Source organism: Solea solea, chromosome 7, assembly GCF_958295425.1.
Source record: "Solea solea chromosome 7, fSolSol10.1, whole genome shotgun sequence".
NCBI lineage: Eukaryota > Metazoa > Chordata > Actinopteri > Pleuronectiformes > Soleidae > Solea > Solea solea.
Genome location: NC_081140.1, coordinates 26,452,072 through 26,472,724, shown reverse-complemented (window position 1 = coordinate 26,472,724; position 20,653 = coordinate 26,452,072). Strand labels below are relative to the sequence as shown.

Genomic DNA, 20,653 nt, shown 5'->3' with positions numbered 1-20,653 from the left:
CTGGTAAAAAAAAGGCTTTTTAAAATCCAAATTTATATAGAAATATGGTGAATTGATGTGTGGTGTAAGCAGCAACAACAACAAAAAAGGATCAGGCACTTAATCAGGGATTGAGCAGAAGCTCCCTGACTTCATCAAATTAAAAATAAACCTTTTTTTATTGTTTCTATTTACAGACAAACAAGTGGACGGGCAGGAAGTGATGACATAATTTTAATATTTACCTCACTTCTTTTGTACGGTTTCTGTTTTCCGCACAGTTGCTGTGTATAATTTATTACAGTGAATTGCCGACTTGCAAATTCTGCGTGTCGATCATCGCCAGCTCCTCGTCGTTCACCCACTCGTCCTCGGCCAGCGGAAGAGGAGGAGCAGGTTTGCGAGCGGGAGTCGTTAAAGTGCCCGGTGCCGCAGACCTGCGCGGAGGATTGAACGTCTTCTTCACGCACGGAGAAGCCACCGAGCTCAGGCAGGACAGAGACGGAGGAGACGGGATACGAGACAGGTAGTCCAGAGCTCGTCTCCTCTTTAGGCTCTTGGGGTCTTTTTTCTTTTCTGTTGAAGACGACGCAGCAGGAGGATTCGTGCTCATGGGTGTGACAGAGTCGAGGCTTCTGATTGGCTGCTGATGTAGTAGCTGCATTAAAAAACAACAACAAAGAAAAACAGTTTAAATCAGTGTTGTGTTGATTATGAGAGTAAATCTGTTTTAGAGAGCAGAGACTCACACTTGTCCTGGCGTCCTGTCGTCCGTCTGTCGTAACCACCGGGGTTCGCGGTTGAAGCAGAGCTGGAGAAGACACGGCGCTCATGACGTCATCGGACTTGATTAAAAGTGACAGCTTCTCCTCAGCAGCTTGAAAAAAGTTTTCCTGAGCCTGAAAATCACACATGAAAATACATTTTTAAAAAGGTGGGCGAGGAAGCTGGAGCCAATCTCAGCTGACATAGGCCAAAAGTCCACCGCAGGGCCGACATATAAAGATTTCATTTGATTTCAGCTTTGTACCTGGACCAGGTTCCTGAGTTGGCACAGGGACTCCTGCAGATGAGCCTCCTTGGGGTTTGTGGAGAAGACGGTCAAATCTCCAGCGTACACCACGGGAGATGGATGCGTGGATTGACCTCGCAGCTGCAGGTTGCTCAGAGCCAACAGCACTCGCAGTCTTACGACATCTTCCAGGCCAGAGTGAGCGAAGCTGCTGAAACTGCGCACTTTGACAAAGTTCAGGCTTCCATCAGCCAAATAAAACGCAGGCGTGGAACCTAAAAGGACGATAAGAAATCCACCTGTTAGAGCACCGACAATAACAGTGGCACAGCTGTGGAGATAGTGAATAACAACAAATACGTAGGCAGCATTATTAGAGACGCACAAGAACAGGATGGGACATATTGTTAAGTTTCTCAATTATTTTCTTATGTCATAAAATGGGATGATGTTCTCAAATGTCTTGTTTTTGTCCAAAAACTATTATTTTTTAATGATTTCTTTGTTATATGGAGCAAAAGCCCAAAAATCACAGAAAGTAGAAAAAATTCACATTTAAGAAGCTGAAAAATCACAGAAAGTAGAAAAAATTCACGTTTAAGAAGCTGAAAAATCAAAAATATTCACATTTAAGAAGATGAAAAATCACAGAAATGTGAAAACATTCACATTTAACCGCTCACCTTGTTCATCTATGATACTGATGATATATCCCGCAAGATCCACCTCTCCACACAGCGGCTGATACTCTATGTCTTGAAGTTCCACAAAATTGGTAGAAACCCGCGGCTGAAAATGTGTTGATAGCCATTCCCAAGAAGCCTGTATGATGTCGAAAATCATTTAAAACAATCTTTAATTTACATACACATACCATAGAGACAACAGTTGCCCACAGTACCTGCAGGTCCTGGAACTGCGTTTTCTTCGTCCCAGTGAGATGAACAGTTTCGACCCCGCTGCGTCTCTTTCCATCCGAGGTGGTGACGTTATAGACTCTGTATCTGCAGCCTTCCTTCAGCACAGACTGAAGGTCCGAGGGCGGGCGCCAAAGATTCAACTGGTAAGCTAAAGAAGAAGAAGAAGAAGCGTAAATTAAAATCAGGGCATAACAGGTCAAAAAAAGGAGGAAGAGGAGAAACGAGGACACACCTCTGGCATGTTGGTCCATGGAGTCCGCGACGCAGAGTCTCCACACGGGTGTGACGTCTCGATTGGGGCAGCCGCCGTCACTGCTCTCTGCGTCAACAGCGCGGCGGTAACGGTCCTGCAGTTCAGCCTGCTGCTTCTCCATCAGAGAACGTCTGTATGTCTGCAGCGTCGCCAACTGCTGTTCACTCAAATGAGCCTGACAGGTAACAAATCCATGTGATTAAAACTCAAATTTGGTCCATAAAATGTCATAAAATGTGAAAATACGTTGATTTTTGTTTCCGAAACCTCAACACGAGGTTACCAAATGTCTCGTTTTGTCCACAAACCAAAATTAGTATCTCAAAGAAACCAGATAAAACCCATTTTAAAAAGCCAAAAAGTCAAAATAGTTGGCAAATTCACCTCAAAATAAGCCGGGTCGTCGCCAACTGCTTCGTGCAGCTCTTCTCCATCCTGCAGACTCACGATGTCCTGACGGCTCATTGTCCGTCTTCTGCGCTGAGGTTTGTCGTTACCTGGAGATGAAACCTCCATTCTTAAAAAGGTCCAGTGCGTAACATTAAGAGAATTTAGTGGCAGAAGTTAAAGCTTAATCTACGCAAAAAAAAGACATTCCCTATAATTTAACTTAAAGAATTTCCCGTAAACGCAGCATAATTTCAAGAAAAATCTTCATCTGCGTCTATAAATAAGTACACAATACAATATGAAGTCATGTACCGACTGTATCCACGAAAACACAGAGGAGATTTTCACACTCTGGGAAAAGAAGTTTTCAGTGGGTCCAATCATCACTATCTCTCGCACACTGGAAGTACACAGGTGATAAAAACGTCCCTTACCTTTCTGCTCCTTCTCAAATTCCGACTGAATCTTGGCAAAAAGAATCTCCATGGCCTTCTGCTTGTGTTTGCTGTATCGTCTCGCTTCCTTCTCCTCGGCGCGAACAGAGCGGAAAACAACGCCGCCATCTGGTTTCCTCTCCATCCACTTGGAAAACCAAACGAGAAGACAGTCAAAAAGTAAATAAATATCACAACATTCAAGGTGTGACAGTGTCTTAAACTCACCTGTACGGGGTAGCTCCTCAGCACAGTGATGTCCACGCATCCCACTGGTCCTCCATTACTGAACAAAGATGAGAGAGGAAGCAGGAACGGCCGAGGGTCTTTGTGAAAGCCCAGTTTGGTGTCCCATCGCGCAGGTCTGGTGCTGTTGGCACAAATCTAAAAAAAAACAAAACAAAACACAAACAGCAGTTGAATGTTGCTTCTCGAACAGGAAGTTTGTGTAAGTCACATTTTTAACGACAATAAACTCGTTACAAGATGTCATTAAAGTACCTTTAGCATGAGGGATTCGGGCGCCTCCAGAGGAGAGCACGCATCTTGTGATCCCACCAGCTGAGCGCCGTAGACGATCAGTTTCCCCCCGACGGCCAGTCGCCCTTTGTGCAGCATGGCGGTCAAAGGTTCGTCCAGCTGCGCTTTAATGCCGTACCATCCGTCCGTGAGCCAGACGACCGCAGACGAGTTTTCCACCTTGGCGTCGGAACCTTGCGGAGCCTTGGTGTCGCTGCGACTCTGCTCGTTTGGGGGTCGACCGCTGGAGACGACGCCACAGACGCAGAGGAGCAGCGTTTTGGCCGCGGTGTCGTCCCTTTCCATGATTTTTCTCAGAGCCGGCCGGCGGCTGTGGTCGATCTCTACGTCATATCTGGAGATGTGGAAATGAAAACCATTGACAGTCGCAGGAAAAGTAGTTCAACCATCTTCTCTGATATTATAGTGTTTGTTGAGGAAATGAATTGATTTACTAATAATTGATTATGTGACATTAAATTAAAAAGCGACGTACCTGTACTTGAGCTGCAGGAGAACCTGCTCTGGTGTGAGACGGAGGCCGCCCATTGTTTCCGGAAACGATCTTTCCATGGAGGCCTGTTTCCACACAATCCATCTGTAGTGGTTGAACACCCACTCCTCACTCATCAGTTTTGGATCCACTCCTGGCGTGTCGCATAACGCTCTGTGGACAGCGGGGATCGGATTAAGGATTAAGTGCAATCGGATAACACAACACGTGTTACGGTAGAACTCAAAATGATACCTGTAAAACTCTTGTTTCCCTGCCGTGCCGTCATTGCTGGGGACCAACCATCCGCCGTCGGCGAGCTGAACCCCGCCGTGCTCGGTGAAAACTTCCATGTTGAGAAACTGCTTCAAACTGAAGCGGAACATCTCTGCGTTCTCACAGTTGATCTCACAAACATGCTGGTGTACACCACATTCATACAGCTGAAACACAGCAGCATCAAGATGTTAGAGGATTTAAATGTTTTTAAACGTAAATGTTCTGTGACTGGGGCCTTGCCTGTTTTGGGGACCATCTCACAGGAGGTTTTCCATTCACAGCGGCTTTTAATGGGACCCTGGAAACACCTGAGGTCTTCGCGAGGAACAAACTGCCCGGCAACGGACGTATCGTCTGCCGCTTCTTTTTCCGGATTCTCATGTCCTGCATGTCACGCGCCATTTCCACACTTTCAAGATTCAAGAACACGTCTGCGAAACACACAAAAGATATTATTTAAATCAATGTTAGAAGAAGGAGTATCGAGGGCCGGGTCGTACGTGTTCCATGTCCATGTGACGTCAAGGTTCTTCATCCGGCTATTTCTGCGGTCTATGGTACGTGTGAAACTCAGCAAAAACACAAATAAGGGCAAACTTGTGGCGAGACAGTGGTGGAAATAAAAGATCAGTGGACACATGGTAACAGATGGAAACACAGACATTAAATATGACCCGGCCCTTACAGTGCATCGTCCTGATTTTCTACGTGAAGGTTACTGCACCTTGGCTTCGGGAAAACACTTCCTCTGCGGCAGATTCTTCCGATACACAGCCAGCAGGACTATTCATCGTAGGATTATCTGTAGTGTCAGGAAAGGTCATTGTTTTCACGTCCTCTTCGCCTTTATCGCCACTTACATCTGCATCGCTTTGTGGTTTTTTAGCAGGCGGTGCGAAACCGTTGCTGTTGGACGGCGGACCAAAGAGACGCAGGTGTTTGTCCTTCTCGTCGTGCGGTCTCGAGGAGCTCTCTTGGACAACAGTCCTTTGCTTTTTGAACGGAGGAACAAACGCAGACGGTGTTTTCGCGCTGACGTTGAGGTCGGTATTCTTGCGAGTCTCCGTCTTTGCGTTCTTCAGGAAGGGAGGAACAAATGTGGGCATCTTTGAATGCGTCGATGTGCCGCGTCCTGCTATTGAGTGTCGCCTTTCCACATAGTGTTTCTCACTTCTGAGAGAGAGAGACAACAATAAAACAATTACAGTAAAGCTGATTAACTCTGGGAGCCACATGTACACAAATCTAGGGTTAACTTACCCGTGTGGCCCTGTGATGTTTGGATGATGAGAAACACTGTACTTGAAAACTCTCCTATCTTTCATTACACCTTAATGAAAAAAATAAAAACACAGATAGAAGGTGTATTTGTGTATAAATGACAAAATATAAACATAATAGACTTGTTTGAGAGTCAAAATACTTACTATTTGGACAACTTTTCTGTGGCTGTAGCGTTGGTTCGTCAACAGTCCGATCAAACTCTTCCAGTAATTGTCTTTTCAGTGGAGGCTGAACTGGAGAGTGACAGAAAAATATGGCTAATAAATGCAATGTGTATGCAAATGAATAATCAAGCATTTTAGTTTATGTGCAACATGGAAACATCTTTAAAGAATATCTCATTACTTTGTGTGTTTATCTGGCAGTTTATCAGCCTTTTCCAACAGGAAACTTAGGTTTGTTTCTCCATAGTCCATAGAGAAAACAATTGTATTGAGCTCATGGGGACACAGAAGCTGCTGGTCTCCTGCTGCCTTATTTAGTAAGTTTGTGTCACTAAGGTGAATCCACACAAAAGATTTCAAATACCAAAGTCACAAAATAACAAACTTGAACTAACTAAGTGTGACAATAGTGGATCAACAACTCCTGTGTGCCGTGATGTAAAACCGCTGATTTTCTCTATGGACTTTGGTGTGGGGGCGATTGGGACGTTTACAAAGCAACACAAACTGCAGTTTTCAGTGAGAAAAGGCTGTTTAACACTAACAAAACAGCAGTCTGTCTGCACTAGCACACTAAATTAAACAATCCCTTTAATGTCCTGAGTCAGAACAAATATTTTACCTGTGATATCTGCATCTTCTCCCACTCTTTTCCGTCTCCTTCTCTGCCCCTCCACAGACCTGGGGTTGGTGCCTGGGTTATCTTGCAGTCGCTCACCCTCTAAACTCGGCAAGAGAATTTTACCAGCGAGACTTTCATCTTCTAACAATGCTTTGGTGCAGTCGAGAGCTTCCTGGGCGAGAAACTCCTGCTGTGTTTTAGTGCAGCCACCGAGGTCAAGTGACTGAAATATTATAACTGAAGTCCCCTCTGTCCTTTTGAACCTGGGTCCCTCGCTGCTGCTTGTGTGATTTACTTCAGAGCCCGACACATTTCCCATCTCCTCTGCATGAGGGTTTCCCACCCACAGTGAAGTAAATGTCTCCTCTCTTTTCCCTTCTTTCAACTCTGACTCGTCTGCAAGTGCTTTTTCTCGATTAGAAATGCAATTATGCATCCTCGAATCCCGTAGAGTTTCGTTTTCATGGTCGGTCTCTTGCAGAGGCTGAAAAGATTTAACGACCCGGGGGACACTGTGCCTCGTCTCCTGCTCATCTCTCACTGTGGTGAGATTAAAATTATTTCTCGTTCCATCCGACTCGTGGGTCGGGGTAGGGTCGGAGTTTGAACGACGACTCTCCTCTTCTGCGACGTCTTTGAAAAGGGTCTTCGCTTTCAGCATATTTGTCTGCGACACGTGGACTTTAGCGCCCCCTGCAGTCGTGAAACCACAGGTGAGGTTTCCAGCGTTGTTTGTAGTTTGATCGTAAACATGACTCCTCCTCTTCGTGTCGGAAATTGATGGAGTCTTTGAGCAGAATTCAATGTCATTAAATACTGCTTTCGCTTTCTGGAGGGACTCTGATGAAAATGCCACAGGTTTACCACTAGCGGCAAGAAATCCACCGTTCACAGGAGTCGAACAAGAGACAGGTATCCTCGAACGGGTTGATTTGACGTTAATTTTACTCTCAGCTTCACTACATTGACTTTTTGCTTTTTTCTGGGCATCAAATGAAAAAGCTACTCCTTCGTCAGGGTTCTGAGGTGGTAAATTATCTTCTTTAGGTGGCATTCTTTTGTTTGTGTCCTTGAAGGCAGCACTATCATTCAACAGAGACTTTGCTTTTGTCATCGCTTCATCCGACACGGACACTTTCTTCCCACTGGCTGTGCAGAATCCACCGCTGTTGCCAAAGTCACTGAAGGCAGAATAGGAATTTCCATCACGAGAATCTGCAGCTTTCGTCAAAGCACCTTTGTGAGACTCCACGTCGTTGTGACGCGTGACATTTTTACGCTTAACGACTAATCCCTTTTCAAACTTGGAGCTTGCACTTCCATGCCCCTCACTGGTGTTTGACAACATCTCGTCATGTTTTTGTTTGGAAGTTTTCTTCCCACGTGCGACACTTTCCTCACATTCCGTGTCACAGTCTTTGAAGAAAGCGTCTGCTTCTTGCATGGCAATAGAATCGTCCAGTTCTTCCACAACATTCGGTGCTGTCAAGAGATTCTTCCGAGATACGCAGACTCTCGCACCATTTTGTTCTTCGCTGCACTTCTTTGTGTCTGGAACCTCACTCAAAGTGATGTCACTGAAAAGAGCTTTAGCCTTGTCGAGGGCCTCAGATGAAGGAAATGTCACATGTTTTCCACTGGCTGCAAGAAATCCACTATTATTTGGTTTCACACAGATTTTATCTTCAAAAGCTTCACATTCACTCAACAGTGACTTTGCTTTCTGGAGCGCCGCGGATGAAACGACAACTCCTTTGCCACTCGCTGTCTGAAATCCACCTTTATGTAGTGTTGCAGCTCGAGTGTGATCTGCATTATTGCCTATTGCTTTTAAACAGTCTTCTCTCTGTATGCATTTCTTCTTGCCCTCGGGGGTATTATGAACATCATTCAAAAGGCACTCTGCTTTTTTTAGCGCATCAGTCGACACAGAGACTTTCTTCCCACTGGCTGTGCAGAATCCACCTCCGCTACCCGACTGATTATTGTCAGAGGAGCCGTAATTCTTTGACGTGGAGCACGAGGGAGAAGAAAATGCTTTTGTAGTTGAGGTAAGGTGCCGATTTTTGCCGCTCTTCCTTGTGTCTGAAACTTTTAGAGTCTCCGCACTCACAGTGATGTCACCGGCTGCAAGAGATCCATTATTCCTGGATGACAAACCATGAACGGGCTTCATGTGATGACTGACTTTATCGTCCACTGCTTCACTTTCACTCAACAGGGACTTTGCTTTCTGGAGAGCCGCAGGTGAAATGACAACTCCTTTGCCACTCGCTGTCTGAAATCCACCATTTTGTAGTGTTTGATCTGTGACATTGCCTGTTTTTAAAGCATCTACTTTCTGCGTCGGATGTTCCTTCATCTCCTCAGGCTTATGAACTTCATTCAACAGGCACTCCGCTTTTTTCAATGCATGAGCTGACACGGCAACTTTCTTCCCACTGGCTGTGCAGAATCCACCTCCACTACTCGACTGATTATTGGCAGAGATGTAATTCTTTGATACTGTGGATGAGGGAGAAGAAAATGACTTTGTAGTCAGAGAAAGGTTTAGATTTTTGCTGCTCTTCCTTGGCTCTGAAACTTTTAGCACCTCCTCACTGACTGCAATGTCACTGAAAAGAGCTTTAGCTTTCTGTAGGGCCTCAGACGAAATTGCCATTGGCTTTCCACATGCTGCTAGAAATCCATTATTCCTGGATGACAAACCATGAACGGGCTTCTTGTAATGATTTGCTTTTACACTCACTTTATCATCGACTGCTTCACTTTCACTCAACAGGGACTTTGCTTTCTGTAGCGCCGCAGATGAAATGACAACGCCTTTGCCACTCGCTGTCTGAAATCCACCATTTTGTAGCGCTTGATGTGTGGGATTGCCTGTTTTTAAAGCATCTCCTTTCTGCGTCAGGTGTTCCTTGACGCTGTCAAGCACATGAATTTCGTTCAAAAGGCACTCTGCTTTTTTCAGGGCATTAGCCGACACAGAGACTTTCTTCCCACTGGCTGTGCAGAATCCACCTCCGCTACTCGACTGATTATTGGTAGAGGAGCCACAGCTCTTTGAGGTTGTGCAGGAGGGAGAAGAAAGGTGTTGAGTAGTCAGAGGCAGGTTCACATGGGATGAAACGGCACTTGTAACTGCCGGAGCATCCTTAAAACCAAAGCTCTGACTCTCCACATTATCCACGACAACCTCTTTGATTTCTTGGATACTTTTAGGTTCCGAATGTGTTTTTGCATTACTGGACAATGAAGGCGATTGTACCATGTTTGTTTTAAGTTTTACTGATAAAGCGGTGTTATTGTGGCTGATGTCGCAATCTTTGAAGAGAGTGTCTGCCTCTTGCATTGCTTTAGCTGAAATAGAAATCCCTTTCCCACTGGCCGTCTGGAACCCGTTTCTCAAACCTTTGGCAACGCTCGTGACCCGACTCTGCTCGGTTTTAGCGTCAACTTTGCCGCGATGCTCGTCTGTTGACTTGTGATCCGTTAGATCCCCGTCCAAATCTGCAAACAAAGCTCTGGCTTTGCTCATGCATTTTCTTGAAACCCTCAAAATATTCCCCGTCGCAGTTATAAATCCCACGCCAGGCATCAAAGGATTGTTGTTCTCCTGAATGTGGGATTTGTTGAGATTTTGAGGTTTAGCTGACGAAACACCGCTACCACCTTCAAAGATGTGCTCTGAAGAGGAAGATGCAACGGCGGCATTTTTATTTCTCCCGAAGGATTTACTTGTGACTTTTAACACGTCACCGCTCGTTTCAGCATCCATGAATGAGGCCGTTTTCTCAGTCATCACAGTCTTTGTCGTGTGTTTTTCAGCATCGACACTAAAGCTCTCATCAAAATCAATACCTAGGAGAAAATCAGGGTCAAGTTCTTTATCCACTTTGTTGAGAGACGTGGTATTATCCTGCTGCTGTGGCTTCGTCATTTTGAATTGTGTAAATTCAAACTGGCTGTCGGCTTCTTCCAAGAGAGTGCACAGTTCTGTGACATCAGCCTTTTGTGACGCAGTTAACTGGCAACTGATATCCGCCGTGTTCTCGATCGATGAAGACGGAGGCTGGTTTGAATTGGAGATTGTATTTTTCGCGGTTCCATTACCGATGCCAATTATTTCACCTCCTGTGGCCGGCTGATCTCGGAGAGTCTTTTCAGCTTCATTCTCTTCAAAGAGACACTTAGCTCTCTCCAGGTGTAATGAGGAAATTCGTATTGACTTACTGGAAGCGGCTTTGAAGCCGTCGCCAACTTCACACAAGGTATTATCTGTTTCTTTTGCACAACTGGGTCCTTGTGGTTCCCTGTTCTCTCTGCAAAGATCCAGTGCCTGGTTTTCCTCGGTTGCACTGGGCAGCTTGACATCTGTTTCAGCTTCTCGTTCAATATCATCTAAAGGTTTCCCGTTTCTTCCGTTTGCAAACCGTTGCGTTTGCACGCAGTTCTCCGTGCTGGGAAGTGTCGTCGTCAGGTGACTGACGTCCGCAACTGCAGATTGAAATCCGCTGTCACTTACTGTGCCTTCATTGACGGAGTAACTTTGATCAGTGGCTGGACCCAGTTTTCCGTGACTAACAGCATCAAAGTCGTGGTGAAGGTTTGCTTGCCTTGCTTTCTCCTTAGCTTGCCTCATGGTTGTTAGACATGCGGACGCAGAGAAGCCATTGTGAGGATTATCCCCCGATGCCAGACTCACTTTATCGGCGTCCAACATTTGACTGAAATCCTGTGCAAAATCTCTGCAGAGCTGCGACATGTCAAGATCCTGGAGTTTTGATTTGACAGAAAGAGGTAGTTTTTGCGTCTCGTTCTCATCTCCATCTTTCACCCACAGCTTGACACTCTCATCGTTCCCTGAAAGACAAGTGTGATGTCAAACAAAGTTACACTCAGTCAATGTAGAGAGAAATATTGTATTTTATGTATGAACTTACCAGAATCTGGAACCAGTGCTGAGGTGTCGATGATCTGTGATGGAATTTCTCTTCCTTCATCCTGTGTTTTTGAAGCATCAACAGTGTAAATAAACTTTCTCTTCTTCTTTATAAAGCCACCGTGAGGGCTTTTCAAAGTTGTCCCTGCTAACAGGCTAGAGTCTCTTTGCAATCGCTCTGTCAAAACGTTGTTTTCCACTTCACAGCATGAAGCATCTGTCGTCCAGGGAGGGATTTCAGATAAACTCAAAGGAGACCACTGGGTGGTTCTAATATCTCTACTTGGCAACGGCGGAGGTGAGGAAAGTTTCTCAAGGTCCTGATCATCTGTCCTCTGTTCAGTGACGGTGTCACTGTTTGTATTTGAGCGTTGCTCTTTTGTCGGGACAATTTGTTTCCTCTGGACTCGGTCAGTTTTCACTTTTCTCAGTGCTGAACCGCTGTTGCTGAAAAATATGGAGAGGACATTTTCAGCGCCATCGAGAACATTTGCCACAGTCCTGCGAACATCGCTGTCCTCGATCGCATCCGGTAGCTTCTGTCTCCAAATTCTTGGACTCTCAGGGGAAATGAGGCCGCCTGCCGATCACAGACATAATATTTCAATTTCATTCATATTCATAGATGATGCTCCGTTCACTATATTACCACTTTAAAAAGGGGAAAAAAAACTCAGTACCTCGCTGAACAGAAATGTCGCTGTTTTTTGATGACGCTGCCACAACTCTGGACGAATTCGATAGAGAAGGAAAAAGCTTCCGTACAAACTAAAAACAGTCAAGACGGAGAAATATATCAATGCTTCTTTCTACATCAAAATTAGATTCCAAAATCATAGATAAACAGAGAAATTCAAATAGGAAAAATGGGCAAACTGGATTTTGAGCTTTAATTTGTCCGACTTGTGTGACCCGGAATTTATTTACAAACTTCTTCATACGTTGACTTTGTGTGATTTACGATGCACTGGAATCATGCGCAAAGTATAGTTCACAAAGTTTTGGATTTTGTTAATTAAAATCCAGATGCACTGGTAAAAATTGCTTTACACACTATTCATATGGACAGAAAAAGTAACAAAATTGATAAAAACATGTATATAATAATACATGTTCTATAATAAAGAAAATGCCATTCAGAAAATTAATTTAAGAATACATAGAATGAAAGTCTGAACAGAAAAGAAAGACATTCAGACTTTATTTATATATATATTTTCAGATTTTCATTATATATGTATATTTATATATATATACGTATATGCATATATATACATACATATACACACACACATATATATATAAATATATATACATATATAGGTTGGCGGGATGCATGTCTGTCTGACGTATAATTGAAATTGAGATTACTTACGACAACATTTTTGTCTGCAGCAGAAACACTCGCAGGACAGGGACTCTCGTCAGGTTTAGCTGTAACATGAGAGCACAGGAGAGTTTCTTCTCTTCACATGTTATATATTTAAGAAAGCAGTGGCTGAGTAAAGGCTGGAAACAGTTTCTCCAGTCTTCGGTTCAGGATTTTCAGGATCAGAACTCCCCCTCAAACACTGTAACTATATATGAAAACCCTCAGTGAGCCTTATCAACAGTTTATCATTCCCTGGTGAGTGACTGCACCTGCTCCTTCACGACACTGACACTTTACCTTAAAATTCTTAAAGATGAGGAAAATGAAGTAGAGAAGAAGAACAGAGAGAAGAGCAGACTCCTGTTGTGAGGCTGCAGTACCACTTATTTATAAAGAAAGAAAGAAATCACATAAATTGAGTCTTTTTTGCTTACATAAAATGAGTGTGGATGGCACAGGTGGTGGAGTGTTCAGAGAACTGGTCCACGATATATCAGAATCAACCTGTGCACCCAGGGTTTCAGCTATCTTCTTGGCATAGCTGACCTGGGATTCATAAAAACGACACAAAGAGGGTCAACCATTAATGTAAAAAAATAAATAAAATGCAGTATCTCTATCTGATTAAAGACTCTTACTGGGGATTTAGGCATACGATGAAGCAAATCTGTAGGGACGACATCGACAAAAACAGATTTGAAAAACAGAATTTACAAACAAGGGCTGCATGATATTAGATTTTTAAACTTTAAACGAGGAACAGGTGAGGGTCAAGACAGTTACAGTACAAACCAGATATATTCAGACCAACAGACAGCAAGTATTAAGAGTCTTTGAATAAATGATAATCCCATTTTGCCCGAGTATTTCTCTAGCGACCATGAATATCTGCAGCAAATATTTGTCTCTCATACTGAGGATTTGAAAATTACTAAAATTATAAAAAAAAATTGCCCCCAAAGATTACTAAAATTAGTTAAAAAAAAAAAAACAATTGACCCCAAAGATTACTAAAATTAGTCACATTTTGTAAAAAAAATCTGATCCAAGTTCTAGATTAACTACTTGAATCGTGCGTTATGGAATGCCCCTGGAAAAAGATGAATAAATTAGGTTATTATTTTAAGGTAAATATGGTTATTTATTTTCCCAGTTGTAACCACACTTCTTCTGAAATTACAGTATTGGCTTCTTTTTCCCCAGCGCTGTCTAATGTAGTTTGTTGAATTCCTATTCATGGCCATAAGTGTCCATGAATATTTGTATTATACCTGGGTTGTCCTTTATGTCAAAGAGCTTTATTTTCTTCATAAAGAAGCTACAAAATCTGTAAATAACAGGAAAAATCTTCTTTGCTGATATCCAATATGCAGAGCTCTTTGGCCGATAACAGACATGCAGTATACGCATTTGGTCTCTTGTGTAGTGAAATGAACGTAATATTTTTCATATTCATGGCAGAGCAAATATTGTACATCCCTAATACAAACAGGATATTGCGGCTCACCATAACCATCCTGACTCTGTGGACAGATTCCTCCATATTTTGCTTCTGCAACCCTTAAAATAAGAAAATAAGAAAATAGAATGGTGTTTATTTTTTCATAAAATAATAACAGGTAATTAAATTTAGAACCAACTTCACAATTCCTTTTCTATTCAAGTTATATATTAATTCAGATAATGACAAATCACTCATGAAATAAATATTAAATATGTGATACAAAAAAAGGAAATATTTCTTTACCTTTCTTTTGCCATTCGTAACAAATGTGGACTCTGTGTTTCCTTCCATGGCAGCATTTCTTTTTCTACAGTGAACAACAGAACATTAGATAAGAACTTTTTACAATAATGCGTTTAAAATATAATTTGCAGACGTCTGTAGTTCTATCTAGCACGTATACTAGAGGTTATAAAACATTTATTAAGTTGAATATCAATGAATCAATAAGGCAGCAATGATTAACAGATTAGTAAGCAATTTCAATATTAAACGCCAACTATTTTTGACAATCGATTAATCAAGTTTGTATTTTTAAATATTTAAAACAACATTTTCTGGTTTCTTTGCTTTGTATAACAAATAAATCAATACAACTGAGTAATTTTGTTTTGTGGATGAAACAAGACATTGGAGAATTTTTTTTGAGAGTTAGGAAACACTGATCAACATGATTCTGATATTTTTGCAGAAAATAACAATTGATTTATCGATAAAATACATTGATTATGAAAATAATTGTTAGTTGCAGCCCTAATTTTCTGGTTTCTTTGCTCCAGTATAACCAAAGTCATAATCATTAAAAAAAAAGAAAGAAAGAAAGCTATTAATAGATGAGGAATCCTAGAATCGATACCTTCAGCAGGGAACGACTGCTCTGCCTCAGTTTCAGGCGACCCGACTCGACTGTGTCTGAAAGCTTTGGGCGTTGAAAACAGCTGACTGTCTGGTGCAGTTTTATCCAAAGGTGCTTTAAAATGTGCCTCTTGGTTCGCACAGAGCTCATCGGAGACATCGGAGACATTGTCCTCAACGGTGGACGCTTGAACTGTCAGTATATTAAACCAGTCGGGGTCCAGCGGTGCCAGCTCTGAAAAAAACACAAAAATACAAAGGGTTGCAGCTCAGTTCAACATTATTAAACCTGAGAAGACCTTGTACAGGAAGCAAGACATTTTTTATGTTTTGTGGTTTTCTTGGTGACTGTGCAACTGTGTGAACTAAGGATGGGACAATACGAAGTAAGTTATGAACAGAAGGCTCTGGGGGAAATGAAAAGATGAGAAAAGTAGAGGAGGGTGAAGAGACAGGAAAACAGTTTTGGTATTTCTTCGTGCAAGCGTTTTATTTATGGCTGTGTGAAGTGACAGAAATGTTATTTTTTTTACCTGTGGAGGCAACATTTCAGTGTACAGCCTGCCAGAAAATAATTACAAAAAAGAACAGGAAATCTAAACTACGATAAAGAACTTTGAGGAGAGAAGATGATAGGATGACACTGAGGAGAAGAGAGGATGAACAGAGCTGTGTTGAAGAGATTTGGGCAATAAAAAGCAAAAGCTCCTTCCTGTGGAGGGCAGTGTTACACCTCTGAGTACAGCTTGCAGGGAAAGTAGTATTATTATTATTATTATTTACATTTCAGATACTTAAAAAAAAACTATATCATAGTATTTTTTAAGCAATGATCACAACAAGAAATATGTAAACAAGTCGTGGGAAAATACGTACAGTAGCCACAACTTTTGTGTACCTTGTGATAAACTGAAGAGCAGATGAAACACACATTTCTTTTTACATGTTAAGCTCATCTGAAAGTCACCGTACCTTTCCAGATTTCATCCTTGAACTCTTCGTACATGTTTTTGGAAGGCAAATCCATTCCAGGAGACGTGGTGTAATCCTTACATGTTCTCACGTGGCACACCTGAAGAGACATTTCCATTGTGACTACACACTGATGATTAAAATGTATGTGTGCTGCAACTTCTGTGCATGCACAGTACTTTTTATATTTCTGCTTCAAATTTCTTAATTTTCCACATTTAATTTTATGTAGAATTATTTATTTGGTTTTATATAACTAAAGAAATCAGTTTGTGGACATAATGAGACATCATCATTTTTCAACATTCAATGGACCAAATAGGCACTTGATTCATCAAGCAAATAATCAACAGATTTAGGAATTATGATTAATGAGTCACAGCCCTAAATCACAACGTGATTGAGAATGCAGAAGGTTTACGACAGTATAAGATATTTTTTTTAATAGTTTGGAGTGGGAAATTAGAAGAAGCTACAACAAGTGATATCTAAGATGAGTGACATCTTTTATCATGGTTTTAGCTCAAAAAACAGACACAGGAATTCTTTGAAAGTGTTGCCAAAGATGACATTTGTGTATTTTAAATCTGTGAAATGTCAAATTACAAAGTGTACTAAGTGTTTACAGGTATTTGTTTCTAGTCTTATTATAAATGCTTATATCCGGAGCAATACACCACTTCTAGAAGTAAGTTACATGTTTAAAGTTGAGATAATTACATTTTCTTGAATTTGAATTTGTATTTTTGCAATATAACAGTCTCTGTTTCTGATTAACGAACGGTTTTAAAGAGCTGCACCGTTTCTCCTCCCGACTACACGCTATGAAGCTACAAACCTGACACGTTAGAAAAGAGGTTCGAGATAAGATAAGCGACGTGGTTAAGTTAGTTAACATTTGCTCCAGCAGTTAAAAGTGTTAGAGCTGGTTGACAGTGTTCGGAAAGTGAAAAATCCGTGTTAACTCACTAGTAACTAGCTGCATTCAGCGGAAATAAAGCCGTAAAAAATGTTTTACATTTGTATTTAAAGTGGATGTAACTCACCATGACGGAGGGCGAGAGAGTGAACTTTCATTTCGCGAAGACAATTTCACATTAAGCAAAAAAAAAACTTTGAGGCAAAGTGATGTAGAAATGTTCGAAACGAGTCCAAGTGTTAGCTAGTTTCACTCCGCTGCTACCAAAACAAACCTCGCGCGCCGCTGTCAACCGGAAGCAAACCCCACTTCCGGTAGACGAGAAACTGAAATATTCAACTTTATATTTTTTAATATAAATATGAATATATGAACGTTATTAATAAAAAAAAGACTGAGGTCATGTTTTGATTCCTCCAAAGAAAATAATTTTATTTGTCTTGTTAAATGTCTACATGGTCTCACTTCCTGGTTTGAAGTCCTCCCTTAAAAACAATTTTTTTTGGCTTTTACGCAGTTGGATTTGTTGGCTTTTACTGTTTGACTGTCTTTTATCGTTTTTACTTTTGCATTTGTTGGTCACGAAACACTTTGGCCAACTGTGTTGTTCTTAAAATGTGGTAAATTATTATTCTCTAATAAGTCAAACAATAAACTCCTAAAGCACAGCACAAAATCAACTTGGCAAGGACCTTAAACAGGTCCAAAATAGACAGATTTCCCCCCTGAAAAAACATTATTGACAATTTTATTGTCATGAAAAAAAAAAAAAAACATGGAACAGATGTCTTAGGAAGTACGATGAATCGAATAGAATGGGGATCACTAAAATGACACAAACAATTGTACATTCAAATCGACAAGAAATGAAACATAAATAAATATAAATAAAAAATACAGCAGTTAAGAAATAATTGCAACAATCAAAAAAGCAGCAATGAAATTAATAGATAAGCAAGGGGACACGAGTGCTGCAACACTGGCTCCACCTCAACAAACGTAAACATCAACACAACAAGAAATACCAGGATGTCAAAGTACCCGCCCACAGCGTTTGTCTATGTGAGTTTACAGAACTCAGCTGTGGATCCAGGACAAGAATAAAACCTGATTCCGGCGTAGAGAGGCTCAGTGAATGTAGTCTGGACTCTGTGGAGAGGAGTCATGGTGTCCGAGATTCTGTACAAGGACAGAAGACCTACACTGTGATCCAGGTACACTCCTACTCTGGGGGACGCACCACATAAGACCTTAGTCCAGGTGTTGTTGCAATAAAGGTAACATCTGTTCTGCTCGCAACGGAACGACCAAGATTTGTTGTTGTATCCAAACACACACTCGTCCGAGTCTCCTGCTCTGTGGATGTTCTTGTATGAGACTGCGACATGAACGACTTCCCCTCTCCACTCCACCTCCCAGTAACAACGTCCAGTCAGACTCTCTCGACTGAGGACCTGTAACCAAGACGTGAATCGGTCTGGATGGCTAGAATAAGAGTTTTCCTCCCTTATTAATGTCACTTTTCGGTTTCCCTCAGATAAAAATAGATGTTTATACGCCGTTTTTGGATCCAGAGTGATGTCCTGTGAATACTGTAAGAATTCAGCTCTGGTCTTGAGCTCCGTTTGTGACAGTAGAGCATCCACTGGAGTCTCTTTCAGTGAGACGGTAGGGTCGACCAGCTTGTGTTTTTTAAACGGAGGTGTTTTATAATGAGGCTCAAGGTGTTTCCCACAGTAAGACGCTAAACAAACCATACAGGACTTGAGAGCTTTCAGTTTTCTATCCGTGCAGACAGCACAAGCCACATCTTCAGCTCCGGCATAGCAGTCATCAGCAGGAGCAGCAGGGAGACCAGACTTATTCAGGTGTGCCACTAAATGTGCTAACAAAGTGTTCTTCACCAGGTTAGGCCTTTGTCTGAGGGTCCCTCTACACAGAGGGCAGCTGTAGATACTCCTCTCATCCTCTGTGTCCCAGTGGAACTTAATACAGTTCATGCAGTAGTTGTGTCCACAGGCAATAGTCACAGGGTCCTTCAGAACATCATAACAGATGGGACAGCAGATCAGTTTCTGCTCCAGCTGTTCTTCTATTTGCTCCATTTCTTGTCTGTGAAGTCTTCAGAGTTTTCTCGTTAAGGTTTTGTCAGCCTTTTTTGGCGACAACCATCCTCCTGAAGGTGCTGTCCTCAGGTTTTAAATGGTATGGTTATAAAGACATCTGTACCTGAGCTGATGAGGCAATCTTTAAAGGCCTTTCCTCAACAATGGTCTTGCATCTTCCATAAGGTTTCTGTCCACAGATCAAAGCTCTTCATCACAGTCCAAAGTTCCTCAATACAGCTTGCGCGGAACTTACTAGAAGACGATGAAGAAGCTCAAGACATTTAACATTTCATTTTCTCAGCATCTGCGACTCAAAGTTCAAAGTTCAACACAGCTCAAGGTTCCCCAGTCGCCCTAATTCAAATAGTTCAAAGCTCCTCAAAGCAGTTCAAAGCTCTCTAATGCAGTTTAAAGCTCCTCATCCACATATAGAACAAAAACACAGAATAACTACAGAATATTTTGATTTCTCCCGATCACAATTGCGAGTTTACCCAGCATGCCGCAGCTGACAGCGCCTCCGACGCCCACTCTGCCCAGCTCGGCTTTCAGGTTATCAAAAGAGCATTTGATGGTAGCGTTGCCAGTCGCAGTGGTTGCAGCTGTTGGGGGATTCCTACTCAGCCATTACCTGTCCGGGCGGCGCTGTAAAAAGGGGCAGGTGAACACGACCGTCAGCAAAGACAGTCCCAAAGTGGTCCACAGCTTTGACATGGAGGACATCGGCACCAAGGCTGTGTACTGCCGCTGCTGGAAGTCAAAGAAGTTCCCTTACTGTGACGGAGCACACGCCAAACACAACGACGAGACTGGGGACAACGTCGGGCCCCTCGTCATCAAGAGGAAGAATAATTAAACGGATTAATCGCACAACTCCGGTCTCTCTTGACGTCCCATGACCCCCCCCCCCCCCCGCTGTTTTTCCATTCTGCATCTCAAGTGCAATCACCAAAGCCCAGAAAAGAGACTCATGATGCTGCAAATAGTCTAAATGTTGACCTCAGTCCTTCAACCCTGTTTTTTTCATCACATTTCACGACATTGCGAATTGCTTTCTGTTGCATTTTGATGTGTTTTGGACAAAATTGTTATCACCCCTGTGCATGGACATTGTATGCTCATGTCTGGCGTCTTCCTTGGAGCAGGTGGTTGAGACACAATGACCTGGCAGCTCTTTGCCTCAGGTAGCCCAGGAAATAGTCCTCTACAGGTAAAAATCTAAGAATCTTCACCTTGAGAAGCTGTTCCATTAGAAGGATTTTGGGTGTAATAAATTCATTGCATCTTTGTATCCCAGCATCATCATGGTTCTCATTTGCAAGGTTGGTTGCGAGCACAATCCCCCTCTTTCCCAAGACTCTGGAGTTCCCTCTACCTCTTTGGAGGGAGGGGGTGCTCTTACAGGAAAGGAGGATACAGGGGTGATGGGACGAAGGAAAACGAGAGCAGGAAGAGAACTGTGGTTAAGAACTTCAAATTGTCTATTACAGGCATTACAGCCTGCCAGAAACTATCCTTAAGCCCTTAAAATAACACATGCTTGTATTTGAACAATACAGAAATAAAAAAGATAATAATAGATGCTCTCTGGACAGTGCCTTGCCTCTGGCTACCCATTTCAATTGCCAAGCC

The 20,653-nt window shown here is 42.3% G+C and overlaps 3 protein-coding genes across 4 annotated transcripts; 1 reads left to right on the top strand and 2 right to left on the bottom strand.

Annotated features, from left to right (window-relative positions):
* Positions 1-134: 134 nt before the first annotated feature.
* brca2 (BRCA2 DNA repair associated) lies at positions 135-17,526 on the bottom strand. 2 transcript variants are annotated; one of them, XM_058633806.1, is made up of 27 exons: positions 17,041-17,526; positions 15,995-16,094; positions 15,024-15,257; positions 14,411-14,474; positions 14,171-14,223; positions 13,302-13,330; positions 13,098-13,209; positions 12,667-12,725; positions 11,972-12,059; positions 11,293-11,871; positions 6,350-11,212; positions 5,707-5,796; positions 5,540-5,609; positions 5,004-5,452; positions 4,520-4,710; positions 4,256-4,443; positions 4,004-4,174; positions 3,490-3,862; positions 3,217-3,372; positions 2,989-3,136; positions 2,549-2,661; positions 2,144-2,339; positions 1,893-2,059; positions 1,675-1,813; positions 1,010-1,266; positions 729-878; positions 135-637 (listed from the first exon to the last, which is right to left on the bottom strand). In XM_058633806.1, the coding sequence occupies exons 1-27, from the start codon at positions 17,041-17,043 to the stop codon at positions 278-280; spliced, it is 9,402 nt and encodes a 3,133-aa protein (XP_058489789.1). In that variant the 5' UTR covers positions 17,044-17,526; the 3' UTR covers positions 135-277. The 2 variants fall into 2 exon arrangements, 1 of the variants encoding a protein (XP_058489789.1); XR_009240892.1 differs by lacking the exons at positions 135-637; positions 729-878; positions 1,010-1,266; positions 1,675-1,813; positions 1,893-2,059 and having other exon boundaries at positions 2,207-2,339; positions 2,549-2,681.
* A 118-nt stretch (positions 17,527-17,644) lies between these two features.
* Positions 17,645-19,321, bottom strand: LOC131462526 (E3 ubiquitin-protein ligase TRIM16-like). Its single transcript, XM_058633808.1, has one exon. It carries the CDS (start codon positions 19,016-19,018, stop codon positions 17,972-17,974), a length of 1,047 nt encoding a protein of 348 aa, XP_058489791.1. The 5' UTR covers positions 19,019-19,321; the 3' UTR covers positions 17,645-17,971.
* Positions 19,322-19,494: 173 nt separating this feature from the next.
* LOC131462527 (CDGSH iron-sulfur domain-containing protein 1-like) lies at positions 19,495-20,307 on the top strand. Its single transcript, XM_058633809.1, has one exon. It carries the CDS (start codon positions 19,521-19,523, stop codon positions 19,875-19,877), a length of 357 nt encoding a protein of 118 aa, XP_058489792.1. The 5' UTR covers positions 19,495-19,520; the 3' UTR covers positions 19,878-20,307.
* Positions 20,308-20,653: the final 346 nt, after the last annotated feature.